We start from the raw sequence: 14,584 nt of genomic DNA, 5'->3' as shown, positions 1-14,584 counted from the left end.
GTACAAGATAGTTGTCACTCCTTTTAAGAGGAGATGGGTCTAGTCTCCTGTGACTGATCAGGTGATAGTTGGAAGATCATCTAGTACTCATAAAAGTTGCTGGTGACAGTTGTCCGGAGCAGGAGTCCCTGGTGAGAGAACCCAGTTCATGTGAAATTCCCAGGTAATAGTCCTGTAGAGTGTAATCCTGCAAGGAGCAGCCTATGAATGAGATGGCAGCTGAGAAGCTTCTTGTGACTTTGTCACGGCGTAGTTAGGCCCCTGCAGAAGACTCTGGGTTAGTGGAGAGGGAAGCATTCAATATACTGAACTTATGTTGTTTTGAAGAAATAAAGCCAAAACCCTGAGGAAAAAGGGATTGAAATCTTGTGGCTGGAGACTGTTCTGTGGTGCGTGGGCTGATGAGTTAGCTTACTGGTTGACAGTAGGTAACATCACAGACTGAATGGAAAGCCAGTGAGAGACTGCAAGTGTAATGCTTATGAAAGGTGCCACCTTGTCTGTACTAAAAATTGAAAGCTTCAGTCCACAAGGAACAGTTTTATTAAAACAGAATCTCTTTTTGTGAAAAAATATCATGGTTTCATCAATTCACTGTTATCCAAGCCAACATACAGTGAAATTACACGCACAATTACGTTAAAATTTAGTTAACATTGTAAAATCAAGCACTCGAGGTAGAAAATGGGAGACCGCAACCTTAATCAGACTCCTAATGTGTGTGCTTTATGAAACAATCTTTAATTACATGATTGCATACTATTTTTTTTCCCACAAGACTCCAGAATGGACAGTGTCATTGAGTGAGCAGATATTTGATATTACTTTTTAGTCTTGTTAAACATGTGACACTAGACTTTCTCTATTCCTCACTATTCAAAACCCTGCACTGAAGTAAAAATTATTAACTCGGAGACTTTTCTGTGGTTCTCATCACTATAGTATCTGAGAGATTCACAAACAATAATTTATTTTCACGACACCCGGTGAGGTGGTATTATCCCCATTTTGCAGGTGGTGAATTAACCCCCAAATTTCACCCTACTTAAAAACTACTTGCTTACAAAATCAGACATAAAATAAAAAAGTGTCACCACAATATTACTGAAAAATTGCTTATTTTCTCATTTTTTACCATATAATTATAAATCAATTGGAATGTAAGTATTGTACTTACATTTTGGTGTATGGTATATAGATCAATATAAACAAGTCATTGTTTGTATGAAATTTTGGTTTGTACTGACTTCACTAGTGCTTTTTATGTAGCCTGTTGTAAAACCAGGTAAATATCTAGGTGAGTTGATATACCCCCTGGAAGACCTCTGAGTACCCCCAGGAGTACATGCACTCCTGATCGAGAACCACTGCTCTATATGATCAAAACACAGTCCCCATTAAGTTTAGTTCCAGCTGTGAGTGTATAGCATTCCAGGGTCTCAGGTTGTGAACACACTGTCAGTGAACATCTAGGAAAAGTTTTGGCTTAAACGATTGATTAGCATCACCATATAGGAACTCGCAGGGATAGAATCCAGTTCTCCAATGTAGCATTCAACTGCCTTAACTGTGAGACAATCTTTTATCTTCTTCTAATCTTCTGTATCCTTCACTACATTTCTGAAAAAAATTAGGCAGGGATCCTACTTCCAGCCTCCTTCATTGCATAACACTGCTTCATCTCCACTGAAGGTCCGTTGTGTGTACTGAATGAGGCAGGGGTCATGTGGGGAAAAACTGTATCACAGCACATATGCACAAGGAGGCCAAATTATGGTTGCACAGCAACCCCTCCTCAATTGCTCCAAGTCTCCTTGCCCAGCCAGTCCCAGTCTCCTTCCTGGCTCCTCATCCAGTTCGTCTTCCCACCCCCACTGGCTCCCAGTCTTCTTGTCCCAATAGCCGCCTCCTCTTCTCCCCACCCAGTCCAACTTGTATCTCCTCTTCAGTCAAGTCAGGCTTTTTGATGTCTGTGTGACATCTGGGGGAGCATGAAGAGCCCAGGAGCCATGCTCCCTCCCCATTTATGTGAAGAGACCCCTCCATCCCCATGGGGCCATCATTGACTTTAATGGGACTACTTGCACGAGAAAGTAAAAAATGGGATGGGAAATGAGAAGTTCATTGAAGATGAGCATATTTACTTATTTTTCTTAACAAAACAGTAGTAACATTCTGCTGTGAGGTTACTTTATTATTTAATTAAATGTTAGAATTCTTTTTCCATTCAGTCTCTGCAGTATCTTTATAGTTGTTTTTTGATCACAAGATTGTTTGTCACATTTCTCTCTAAACTGCAATACTAAAGTACATTTATAATGGTTATAACTGAACTATTATGATAGTGAATAAATAATGCATTTCACTTTTTTGTCCACCCAGTTTGGGGATCATTCAAAAGCTCCTTCTGCATTTTCTGCCATTTACTCTAAAGGTGGTATACCTTGCAGGTAATGAATTTTTTAAAACAATTTAACTGAATCTATTCAGACAGTAGTCTTAGGTGCATTTAAGTAGGTCAAGACTCATTTCTTTATTACTATTTGTATAGGATGAAAACTATACACTGTATGTTCTCTGGCTATTTGATTTTACTGATCTCTGAAGGTGCCTCTGATATTTATTTCTTCTCAAAAGGAAGCAAAAACAACGAGGAGTCTGGTGGCACTTTAAAGACTAACAGATTTATTTGGGCATAAGCTTTTGTGGGTAAAAAAAAAAAACCCCACTTCTGCATCTAACGAATTTGTTCCAATGGAATTGGGGTGTACTTCACTGGTGGAAACTTTTGGCATTTTGCAGTCTTGTGGTTTGAGACCCAATCAGCTGAACAGAGATTGGCTGCTGGTTCACAATCCACATTTGCAGGGAAGTCCATCCTTTTAGAGTTCTCGTCCTTAGGATTGGACTTAAGTCTGCCCAGCCGTGCTCTGTTGTTCATTGCAGTTACACAGGGAATTTGGGGCCAGATGGGAGAAAAAGCCCTTAGCTCCCTGCAGTGGGAAAAAGTAGTGTTTCTCCAAGCGCTTTGTGGTAGGTGGTATTGAAGCTGATATGCTCCAAAGAACCTTTGCAGGCTCCAGGAGTGCATCATTAATAGGGAGGGCCACTCTCCGAGGGGCAGATGGCTGCAGGATATCCAACAACTTACGGGTATTTTAGGAACTCTGCCTGAATGCCCAGGGAAGCCACCACATGCTGCAAAAGGTCTTGGTATGTTTTTAAGTCTAAACACACTGAAGGAGAGGAAGAGCCAGGCACTGCCAAATCGTTCAGGGACAAAGAAGAGGAGCCAAGAAGAGCCAAGGCCAGATCTTTCCCCTTGTGGACCCAGATGGGATGATTCCAGAGGCTCCCTGGGGAAGGGGAAGGCTCTCACTGGTGCCTGAATCTGTGGTGGATTGGCAGTTCCCGCCACCATCCTGCCCAGCATTCTCACCTTAGAACGAGGAGTGTGACTCTCGTGACTGAGGAGCATCCCACAGATTCCATGGAGGCCACTGGGCATAAGGATAAGGCGTTGGTGGCCAACAGGTGCTGGGCCAACCTTGAGACAAGTGCCAATCCTAGTACTCATGGTGCTCCATGAACAGCCCCCCGTGAGCCAGGCAATGGAGAGCGGGAGAAAAAAGATTCCAACCTTGATGCTGAGGAGTCTCAGGTTTCTGGGGATAAAGGTGGAACCCGCCCTGAGGGGGTGAGCAACCAGTCCAACTCATCCGTTGCCCAAAACAAGGGAGAGACTGATGCCGACAGTGGGAACACAGGCACTGAGTATGCCTCTGTTGTGCCCAGTGCCAGGAGCAATGTTGAACCCAAAGTCAGTGTTAGTACTGAAGTAGCTGATGGTCCCGAAGTGGAAGGTGGTGAAACCACCACGGTAAAATGGGTGGCACAGGATGCATTGGTGCCAAGGAGGTCCCTTTCCCTGAGTCCAGCACTGACTCCACTTCCACAGACTTTGGAAGGGAAACATTGAGGTGTGGTGCCAACACAAAATTTCAGCAGTCTGCCCAGCCAACGGGTCTATAAATGATGTAACCCTGGTAAAGTCTTGGACCGAGGGAGAGGTCGGGAAGGAAAGGCAGAGGTGGTCCTTTGCTGCCTGATATTCAGCCAATGTGGAAACAGTCCATGCTGGCATTGTCCTCATTGGTGCCGGACTCAACAGATAAGCCGGGGCCAGAACTGGTGTTGACAGTACAGCATTTCTAACCTTCCTGTGCAGTCCTGGGAAGTGATTAGAGGTACCTGTGCCATCCTGCATGCCAGTGCATGCTCTTTCTGGAGGAGGCAGAAGAATCTCCACGAGACTCTTATGTGATCTTTTTCCTCTGTGCACTCAATGGGGAATGGCTCATCCATCTCTTTAGAGAGGCCCTGACTCCAGAGCACAAAACGACAGCACTTTGAGAATCTAAGGATGACCTCTGATCCAGCATGGGCCTCAGTGCTGAAACAGGCCACATGGCCTGTTCGAGCAGATGTTGCTTTGGGAAAAGGTCTTTAGCCACTTTGAGTCCATTTTGTGAATGATTTACAAATTGAACACCACTCCTTGACATGGGTGTTGCCCAAGCACAGCAAGCACTGAGTGTGGGGATCATTCTTGGAGAGGCCATCACAAGGAAAATAACTAGCTAAATTAACTAACATTAAATTTAACTAATACTAAGGTTACTAACTATATACAACTAGAAAAAAGTCAGAGAGAGAGATTGTGAGATTAAGAACCGCACAGAGCTCCAACTCTAGCCACGGAAGTAACAAGGAACTGAGGACGGTCAAGGTGGTGCTGTCTCGTATAGCCAGAGGAGGGGCTTTGAGCAAAAGGCGCGAGCGCCACCTTCTGCTGGTATTGCTAGGCAAAATTCTCCAGCTCTGGTGTCCTGAGTGCATGCACATCTAAGTGGAATACATGATTGCATCTACTTAAAGAAGAACCAATTAGATCTAGCATAAATACAGATAGACTTGGTTTTAAAAAAAAAGTTTGATCTTGTAAACATCCATATAAACAGAAAACCTTTGTTTTGATAATTATCAGTACATTAAGTATCAGAGGAGCAGTCGTGTTAGTCTGAATCTACAAAAACTATGAGGAGTCCAGTGGCACCTTAAAGACTAACAGATTTATTTGGGCATAAGCTTTTATGGGTAAAATTCCCCCACTTCAGATTCATGGAGTTAAAATGACAGATACAGGCATAAATATACTGGCACATGAAGAGAAGGGTACCTTCACTTGTAAGGTAACTCCCTTCTCTTCATGTGCCAGTATATTTATGCCTGTTTCTGTAATTTTCACTCCATGCATCTGAAGAAGTGGGGTTTTTTATCCATGAAAGCTTATGCCCAAATAAATCAGTTAGTCTTTAAGGTGCCACCAGACTCCTCGTTGTTTTTATCAGTACATTAAGTTTGCAGGAAAAACAGTTGGTGTTGATATCTATATGGGAAATACAATGTAACAATTATTATTTACAGCTATTTTATTTTTAGCCTCTATTTACAGGTCGTTGAAGAATTTAGATACTGCCTTTTTCAAGAGTTGTAATGTTGTGTCAAAACGCTATAGTGTTCTGCCCAAATAGGGCTGTGCATTTCACTGGGATGGCAGTGCATATTAGATAGGTATATATACCTTTATAGTGATTTTTGCAAAACATTTGTGAATCTTTTGGTATGACTAGCATATTAAAGAAATTTACTGTTATATGCTGTTAGTTTCTCTGTACCATTTACTAACTTGTGTTCTGCATGATAGGTTGGTTCATGGCTCAGTAAAACACAAATTACAGTGGGAGTGTCTTCCTGAAACTCTTCCATTTGATCCTCTTCTTATTACTTTAGCTGAGGTAAACTTGCTTTTCTTGAATAATTATAGAATAATACAAAGTTTTTTTGCCATGCAAAGGTCAAAAAATGAAATTGGCATGCATTATTCAAATAGGTGGGTAATTGAATGTTTTGATAACTGCAATAACTAAAACAGTTGTTTACTTATTACTTCATATGTCAAGTGCCAACTCACTCTGATATCTAGAAACTGTCGTGATTGGTGGTTTTCTGGAGACCCAAATTCAAATCTTACACAGATTACAAGAATAAATAATATTAAGATGCTGAGCATTTAGAGGCAAATCCAGTTCCCAGTGTCCAGACCAGCTGTTTCAGCTGGATAGTGGGAACCTTCACGGGAAGGAAGATGTGGAGGAACAGTGGACCTGCATAGAAGCAGATACTTTGTAGTCCTCCAAACATCTCCAAGGAACTTGAACATTTATTTTACCTCTCTTAGTTTTATTCCTAATTGTTATACCTCATCTTTACCTCAGCGTGGAATCCAAAAAGTTACGTTCCTTAGGGGTTGTAGCTAGTGGATCTTTCTGGATTACTGGATGAGCTGCATCTGGTGGACACTCACTAGTCTCCTTTATCTGGATCCAATCATTGGATCCCAGGTGGTCGTAGGCTGGCTGAGACTGGAGAGAGTCTGGCTGTTGTCTTTAGGCTTCTATGCGCACGCTACAGTCCTATTGCCTAGGCCCTGAATCTGGTGCCAGCTCTTCCAAGCCTCCCCCATAGCTCCTGCATGTTCCTAGAGTTGTACTGAAATAGTGGATCCATTGGATTACTGTTCTCCTCTTCAGTGAATAGAGGACAGTGAAAGCAAGGGGCACACAAACTTTGCAACAGAATTGCTAAATCAGTTGTACTTTACTCGCAGACAAAGCACATGAGATATACCTCTATAGAAAATAACAAAAACTTTTATGCAAAACTCTCCTTCTAGTGCCCTCACCACTCCAGGAGTTCTTTGGTCAGTCCTTTCAGGGTCCCATTGTTTTCTCCTCCTCCTCCCTCCTTCCCCACCCCAAAAAAAGTCAGTGAGAGCCTTCCCATTATAAGGTTGCAGTCCCCCCTTTCAAGTGACTTTCCTCAGTGGCTTTGAGTTCCTCATCAGGTGACCTGATGGTTGGTTACACGCTCACCTAGGAGAACTAGTTCCACTGGGTAGCAGCTAGCTTATTGTCTTAGGATGTTTCCATTTGAATGGGAGACCATCCAGATTAATGACTCTTGATTTCTGTGCATTTTTAGCCCTTTACTAACACTTCTGGAATCCCCATTCCAAGATGGAGTTTTGATATAGCTATATATAGACATACACTAATCCATCACACCTTCCCCAGCGAAGGCCTAAGGGATAGGTTTTAGTGGCATCAGCAGAAGCCTTTCTCTCTATCCTTGGGCTTTGGATCAACTTGTCCTTCTCTTCATCTTCCTCCCAGCTCTCTTCTTTTGCATGCTCTCTGCTACACTAACTAGGAAAGGCAGAGGGGAAGGAAGATGAAGCACCTAATGGTTGCTGATTAGCAATTGCAACCAAAAATGCTAGAGGGAAAACTTCAAGTAAAACCACCTTCCCAATCCAATATGAAAGGAGAAGTGAAGCGGAACAGCTGTTCGTTCGTTCTTCCTTTCTACCCTTTGCAAACATCATATGAATAGGATTCAGTCAGAGGGTAAATGAGGAACAGAAAGGACTGTTACAGTACAGCATTTTTCTTGCCTATAGAGAGCTGTAGCTTTCCTTTCCATCAATCTAAGAACAAAAAATAAGCATGTTAGCTAAATGTTTCTGTGGAAAAGAATGGTTAATAATAGTGGTGTTCAATTTCATTATGTTTCAGAGGCAACTTTCCCTTGAATCCATTTCTTTGTTTTATCTGTATACAAACTCGGGAAGACAGGGATTTACTAGTTCTTATTTGGAAGATTTTCTTCACAATTATAAGGGCTAGAAATCTTAAATTGCGTACAATCTTATTCTATCATGGGAGTTAAATTAATACATAAAATAGGCCAGATGTGGCCTATATGCTGGGAGTTTGAGTATGATATAGAGATTAGAGTCTGTATTTTATGCATTGTATATCAAATGACAATAATGCTGTTCTGTAATCCGTTTAAACTCTCCTTTTGACCTTATATAGGCCCAATAAATACTTGACCTAATAATGCTTTCTAAAGAACTGGAAAATTTCAGTATAGCTCTTTATGGAGGTTGTGATAATGTATTGCTGTATTCGAATAGTTTTGTGTCTTAATATTATTTTAAATTGTTCTTGGAGACATTTCTCCCAGGGAATGAGAACTCTGATGGATTTCCAGCAATATTTAAAGAGAATTAATATTTTGAAAGTGAGTAAGCTTTTAATAAACCCACAGAGATATTGTAAAATGTCATTGTCAAAAGATAGTACATCCCTAGTGTGAAACAGACTTTCAACTGAGGGGTAATGTTCAGCCAAAACAGTTATTTTTCAGTTATCTTATTACAATTTATCACTGTCAGTTTCTATAGATACCTTTGCCGGCAAAATAATTGTTTTTGAGCCCTCAAAGATCTCAAATTGAAGCGAGGGGGTGGGTGGGAATTACAGCTCCTAAGAAGCTAATCTAACCAAGTTACATTCCACAGTGATAAACATAATATAAACAAAGATAATATTTGAAGATGGTCAATCAGTTTGAGCAGTTGAACATTTTTAAAAAATAATCTTCCTCTGTAATTTGGGTTATGGGAGAGAATAATGGAAAGTTGCTGAACAAACAAGAACCAAAAAGATTTGTGGATTTTGCTGTTCGTAATAATACTTTATTTTATTGGAGAGTGACCACTATAATTAAAGTTGCATAAGGATTTTAATTCACATCCTATTTTCAGTCCCTTACAATCTTTCAGCACTTTCATTCTTAAGGCCTGAAATATTTCAGAATAGGGCTCTGCCCAGTGGTAAATTTTCTAAAATACTGAGCAAAAACATCCTGAAATTTCAGATGTTTACATCTGAAACCATGAAGTTGACTATTTAAAAAATCCTGTGACAGTGAAATTGAGCAAAATGGTCCATGAATTTGGTAGGACCCTAGATATAGCATTGTGGTGTGAAGAGGAAGGCCGCTGGCATATTCGCCAAAATAGCTCATCCAGAGCTGAATTTGGGTCTCAGAGCTCCAGCTCCTGTAGGGAATCCTTTGATTCTTTTGTGGTTTCAGAGATTCTCCTGTCAGTCACCAGTTCCTGTGTGTAAATAAATTTAGGTCCATTCCAACTATGTAAAGAGAACCTTCTCTTCAGTGAGTTAATCTTACTCACTGGAAGTGGGGCCTTGTCAACCAAAATGAATTATAGTCAGTAAGCAGCCAGGAAACCTAGTAGAAAATATGCACAAATTTATCCTTACCTTCTGCTCTTTGTACTGGTCATTATAAATTACTTTGTGTCCAGTCTTATTTCCTGTTTTCCCAACATTCGGCAGGGAGTTTGCCTGAAAAGACATTCCAAGAATCTCAACAAACTTAAATTTAGGGCATGTCTACATTTGAAATTCTACAGCAGCACAGCTCCAGCGCTTCAATGTAGACACTATCTACGCCGAGAGGAGGGATTCTCCCATCAGTTTAGGTAATCCACCTCCCAAAGAGGCAGTAGCTAGGTCGACAGAAGAATCGGGTCAGTTTAACCACACCGTTCAGTGGTGTGGATTTTTCACACCCTTGAGTGGTGAAGGTGGGTAGACCTAATTTTTTAGTGTAGATCAGGCCTTGTATCAGACGTGCCAGGCTGAACCTGAGCTATGTTTAGATGCTTTTGAAAGAAAAAATAATCTCTTAATATTTGAAGTGGCTGAGGGACCTTTAAAGATTTCTGTCATATAGACTGTGAGTTCCTGTAATTCCTGTGATTCAGGATATCGCAACCCTGCACATTTGTACCGCTTTAAAGTGTCAGCCTTGTACTGCATTCTGTTTTTCATTAAGAGTAGGGGAAATCCCTTAGAAATGTCATCTATTTTCTGTTTATGGGGTTGTGGAGAATTACTTTGGAAAGATGGAATGAAGATAAAGAAGTACATCTGTTGATGAAAATGACCATATTAAAAGGGTAAAAGTATTCTTTCACATATCAAGGAAGAAACCTGAATATTTAGTGAGCAGAGAGATACTCAATGAATCCACATGGTGGAGTAAGTGTGTTTTATGTTTTTGAATGGCTGCTGCAATAAAACATAAGCAATAGATTGCTACTAGAGGGAACTTTTTGATGTTTTAATGTAGTGTTGTTTTAAAAATTACATATATGGAAAATCTTTTCTTTATATATAACAGGGACTAAGAGAGACAAAACACCCATATACATTTGTATCAAAGGAGGGCTTTAAGGAATTACTCTTGGTTGAAGATGCTACTGAAAAAGCAATTCCCTTGTTGCCTCGACTAGTTCCAGTGTTAAAGGCTACTCTGGTATGTGTCTCTTATTTTTCATTTATTGTAGTCTTTGGATTTTTTTCTTACAAAGAAAAAAGTCACAGTTTGGTACAAGTGTTGCAGATGGGAATCTCTGAGTCCTAGGATGACAGTAGCAACCCATGAGAAGTGGGACAGCTCTCGAATGACTCTTCAGGCTCCGAGAGAATGTCTACACTGAGTATAAGCCTATACTGGAGCCTGGGCTCAAGGCTGACCACTTCTTGCATCTACGCTGCAATTGTGTTAGCCAAGGGCTGGGACCCAGGGTCCCAGGACCTTGCAGGACTGGAGGGTCCAAGCTCAAGTCAAGCAGGGTCTGAGCCTTATTACTTTGCGGTGTAGTCGCTACCCCACTTGACTCAGGTCCTGGAAGTATCCCACAATTCCATGGGACATCTTTCTTAGTCCTCTCTATCCCAAGAATCTGCACTCTATTGAAAACAAAAGTCCCTTCCCTCCCTCTCTGTTGGCAAACAGAGACAGCTCAGGTCAGCGTTAACTTATTTTGTTCTGAGCACCAATCTGCAAGCACATTATCAGAGAGCCTCCTGGGTGTGCAAAGGAGAGCGAATCCATCAAGCCTTTTGCAAAGCGGGGTGCTTCCTGGTAATGTGCAGGGTGGGCAGTAAAGTTTTCCTCCAGTGTATCATGTTCCTAAGGCTAGAGTGACCACATTTTGGGAGGGGGAGTGCACTAGGGACTCTGAGATATAATTACTTTGATATGGCTCTGCACACTGCAGTGTGAACAGCAGAACACTAGGTTCAAGCACAGGTCAGAAAATTCTTAACCTAGGGTTAAAATATAATGTAGACGTTCAAGTCTAAGGTTCCCTAACACAGGTCAGCTAACTGGATTCCCATTAACCTTGGTCTTACGTTGCAGTGTAAACATACTCAGAGTGTGGGAAATAGGCACCAGTAGAACTTCAACATCGTGCTTTATGTATAATATGTATATAATGAAAGGTAAAGGGACATAGGAGGTAAAATGCACAGACCCAGAGCAAATAGATAAGACTGTTTTATGCAAGGATTGAAATAAAATTAAAGGGGTTCAAAGGATGAAATGGAATAGCTCAACGGGGAAAGAGTAATAACATTAGAAAATGGGACTAAGCGTGCTTTTTAAAAATGTGTATTACAGTAATTCATTTGAAGGAATTGAAAGGTTATGGCAAGGCAAAAGTCTTAGGGTTGGAATGGACCTGTATGGGGACTCTTAATACAATGGTCCAGATCTGAAAAGATGCTTAGATACCTAAATTCCAGATTTAGGTTCCTTTGCAATCCCTAAAACCCCCCCACTTGTCTGCCATCCAGCCCTGTAGGAACCTAAACTCAGTGCTAAATTTCCACTAAAAGTTCCTTAGGCATTTAAGTATCTGCCTTTGAGCAAGCACACTGCTGCCTCACTCTAGGCATCTGGATTCCTTTCTCCCACCTAAGCCTTATTGTTATCCATGAGCCAGAGGAAGATAGGCAGAGGAGTGCCTGTTTTGTCTGTGGGGCCTGATCTGGTAGGCATGCTCAGAGGTTCAGCATTGCAGCACCTAGCTCTCTTTATGGATCTGTGTCCAGGTCTCTTTTCAAGATTATATTTCTGGTTTTCCCACTGATTTGCTGTGTGAATTCAGCCAAGTTAAATTACTTGTTAAATTACTTATTATTTTGCTATGCTTCCATTTGTTCACCTATAAAAGGGTAGTAATTGTTATTTACCTCATGGGTTTTATGGAGATGGATTAATATTTGAAAATTCTTTGAGATCCTCACATTAGGGGCACTACAGATGAGTTAAGTAATATTTATAGTCTTTATCAGTTCTAGTTTTTCAAACTTTTTCAAATTTTTATCCTTTTTGTCTGAACTTTTTCCCAGTTATATTCTGACAATGTAATGCTGAAAACTAAATGCATTTCTCTAATTGAGGCCTAAGAAGTACTTCATATACATCTATTACTACTACAATCCAGTATAACAAATAACAGATCATTACACAGAACAGTCATTAGTGTTCTGTAACACATTTTGTTAATGATCCACAATAGATCTTTGCAAGGATCTCATTCAATATCTTCTTCCAAACTAACGCTACTATTAATAGTTACTCTGGGTTTACCGATTTAGTAGCTAAAATTACTTACTATGATTCCAGCTAATCCACGTTTCTTGAATGCTTTTTAAAAATGTTATAGGGTAATGTAGTAAACACCTGACTAAAACTGAGATTCTGTAGATGGACTTGTCACAGTTTGAGTAAATGCACCTGTGTTCTATCCTTCATGTTTCACTTCAAGAGTGCCCAGTCAGGTCTCAGGTTTGCAGCCATCACCAGTCTCTGCAGGGGACCCTTGTCCCACTCCCATCTGACATGGGGTTTTAAGCCTGCACATAACCCTACCTTACACTGGGTTATCCCCAGCAAGCTAGTCTTCCTAATGGCCAGCACCTGTAAAATTGATTTCTCTCGCCAAGGGCTATGAACAGTGTATTGCCAGTGTGTTGGTGATAAGTTACCACACAGCTCTTTCTAAGCAAGCACATTTATTTTTATGGTGAAAGCATTGCAGAGAAGACATAATAAAAACAACAGACTGATTTAAACACACACTAGACATACCAGGAATCACCCATCAGTCTTATGGAGCCCTAATAGGCCAAAGTATTTCGTATGGTTGGGACCCCTTTTTAATTCCTGAAGGAGCTGTGGTAACCCTCCCCCAGGGAGTAGAAGAAAATAATCACATTCCCTGTCCCACAGGTTACATAAATGTAATAAAATATGTTCCCCCAAAGATACTGCATGCTGTTACAATAACTGTCACATGACTATCGTTTAACTATCTAGCTTGCTCCCCATCATATAAATAAATGATTAGTTGTCACACTACAGAATAAATGAAAAAGTCTGTTTCATTCTGAAAAACTTGTGAAACTTGCCATCAGCATCCAGTATTGGATGCTGTGTTGGGTGTGTTTCCCTTTTCCCCCCTGAAAATACATTGGCATTTAAATGACACATGCTTGATATTAACATATTCAATAATGCTGTACTTGTGTTTCTAAACCTCTTCAAACATTAGGTTCAGTGCTTTGAAAAGGTAAAGCACTGTGTAAGTACTAATTATTGTACTCAAGAGATTGCTGTTTTAGTGAGCTTGCACATTTGATCGAGAATTACTGTTTGATAGCAGTTTATTAATTTTTTCCTCTCCCTTACAAGGCCCATTCAAACAGTGAAGTATTTGAAAGAGGATTGAATGCTTTGGTACAGCTGAGTGCCATTGTTGGCCCTGCTCTTAATGATCAGCTGAAACATCTACTCACAAGCGTAAGTACAAAAAAAGACACAGTAACTGTGCCTCTTCATTTTTTATGTTACTTTTGTTTAGAGACTTCCTGTCATTTCACACAAAGATGATGGAACTTTCAGCTGTTCCGTGAAAGGCATTTCTTGATGAGCTTTAGCAGAGAGCCATAGTTTTATTATAATATATGGTGAATTATAGAGCTCTAACATTCAGTATATGCTACTAGACCAAAAGAACAATTTGTACAATAAACCTCCCTAAAGACTGAGACATATTAGTTACTGTGTTTTGAAGGGACCTTGTTTATTATAAAATTACCTGTGAATTTTAAATATTAATATTTAGTAACAAAACCCATTAAAGTTGCTGTGATGGGGAGGACTAGGTCCTGAGGCCCCCTGCTGGAGGTCTTATGGCCCTGCCACACCCCACCCCATACAAGGGCAGTAGAGAGGTCCTCCGAGCTGCCTAGAGTGGCTTTGTGGGAAGCAGCCAATCAGGGCCCAGCAAGCTAATAGAAGAAGAGCTGCAGGGCCAGACTGCAGAGAGTGGATGGTGCTCCAGGCTGGCTGCTGGGGCTTCACGAGGACAAGACCCTAAGATTAGGGTAAAGAATGTGCAGGAGCACAGGGAAGTGGCCCAAGGAATTACAGCAGCAAAGCAGTTTATTTAAAGGGACATTGCAGATGGCTGCTATCTATAGGATCACTGGGCTGGCACCCAGAGTAGAGGGTGGGCCCGGATCCTCACCAGCAGCCACTTGGAAAGTGGCCTGGATTTTGAGGCACCCCAGAAGTGGGATTGAACTGTAGTGGCCCAGCTGAAGAGCTGGAGCCAGAAAGGACCTGAGAGGATGAAGATATTGCCTCCAGGGAAAGAGCCCTGGAGCACTGCTCTATTCCGGGACAGGGACAAACAGAGAGAGACATTATGGAGGGCACTGAGAGAGTA

General features: G+C 41.0%; 1 protein-coding gene across 7 annotated transcripts in view; it reads left to right on the top strand.

Annotated features, from left to right (window-relative positions):
- PACRGL (parkin coregulated like) overlaps positions 1–14,584 on the top strand; it is a 36,253-nt gene that overhangs the window by 8,619 nt on the left and 13,050 nt on the right. For all 7 annotated transcript variants that reach the window (XR_006281179.1, XR_006281180.1, XR_005292665.2 and 4 more), the window contains exons 3-6: positions 2,383–2,450; positions 5,768–5,858; positions 10,180–10,314; positions 13,546–13,653. Coding sequence is in view for 2 of the 7 variants with exons in the window: in XM_038400065.2 (XP_038255993.1) it covers positions 2,383–2,450; positions 5,768–5,858; positions 10,180–10,314; positions 13,546–13,653 (402 nt within the window). In the remaining 5 variants the exon portion in view is untranslated. The remainder of the gene's footprint in view (positions 1–2,382; positions 2,451–5,767; positions 5,859–10,179; positions 10,315–13,545; positions 13,654–14,584) is intronic.

The sequence above is a fragment of the Dermochelys coriacea genome, chromosome 4 (genome assembly GCF_009764565.3).
Source record: "Dermochelys coriacea isolate rDerCor1 chromosome 4, rDerCor1.pri.v4, whole genome shotgun sequence".
Classification (NCBI taxonomy): domain Eukaryota; kingdom Metazoa; phylum Chordata; order Testudines; family Dermochelyidae; genus Dermochelys; species Dermochelys coriacea.
This window is presented reverse-complemented; position numbering and strand designations above follow the sequence as displayed.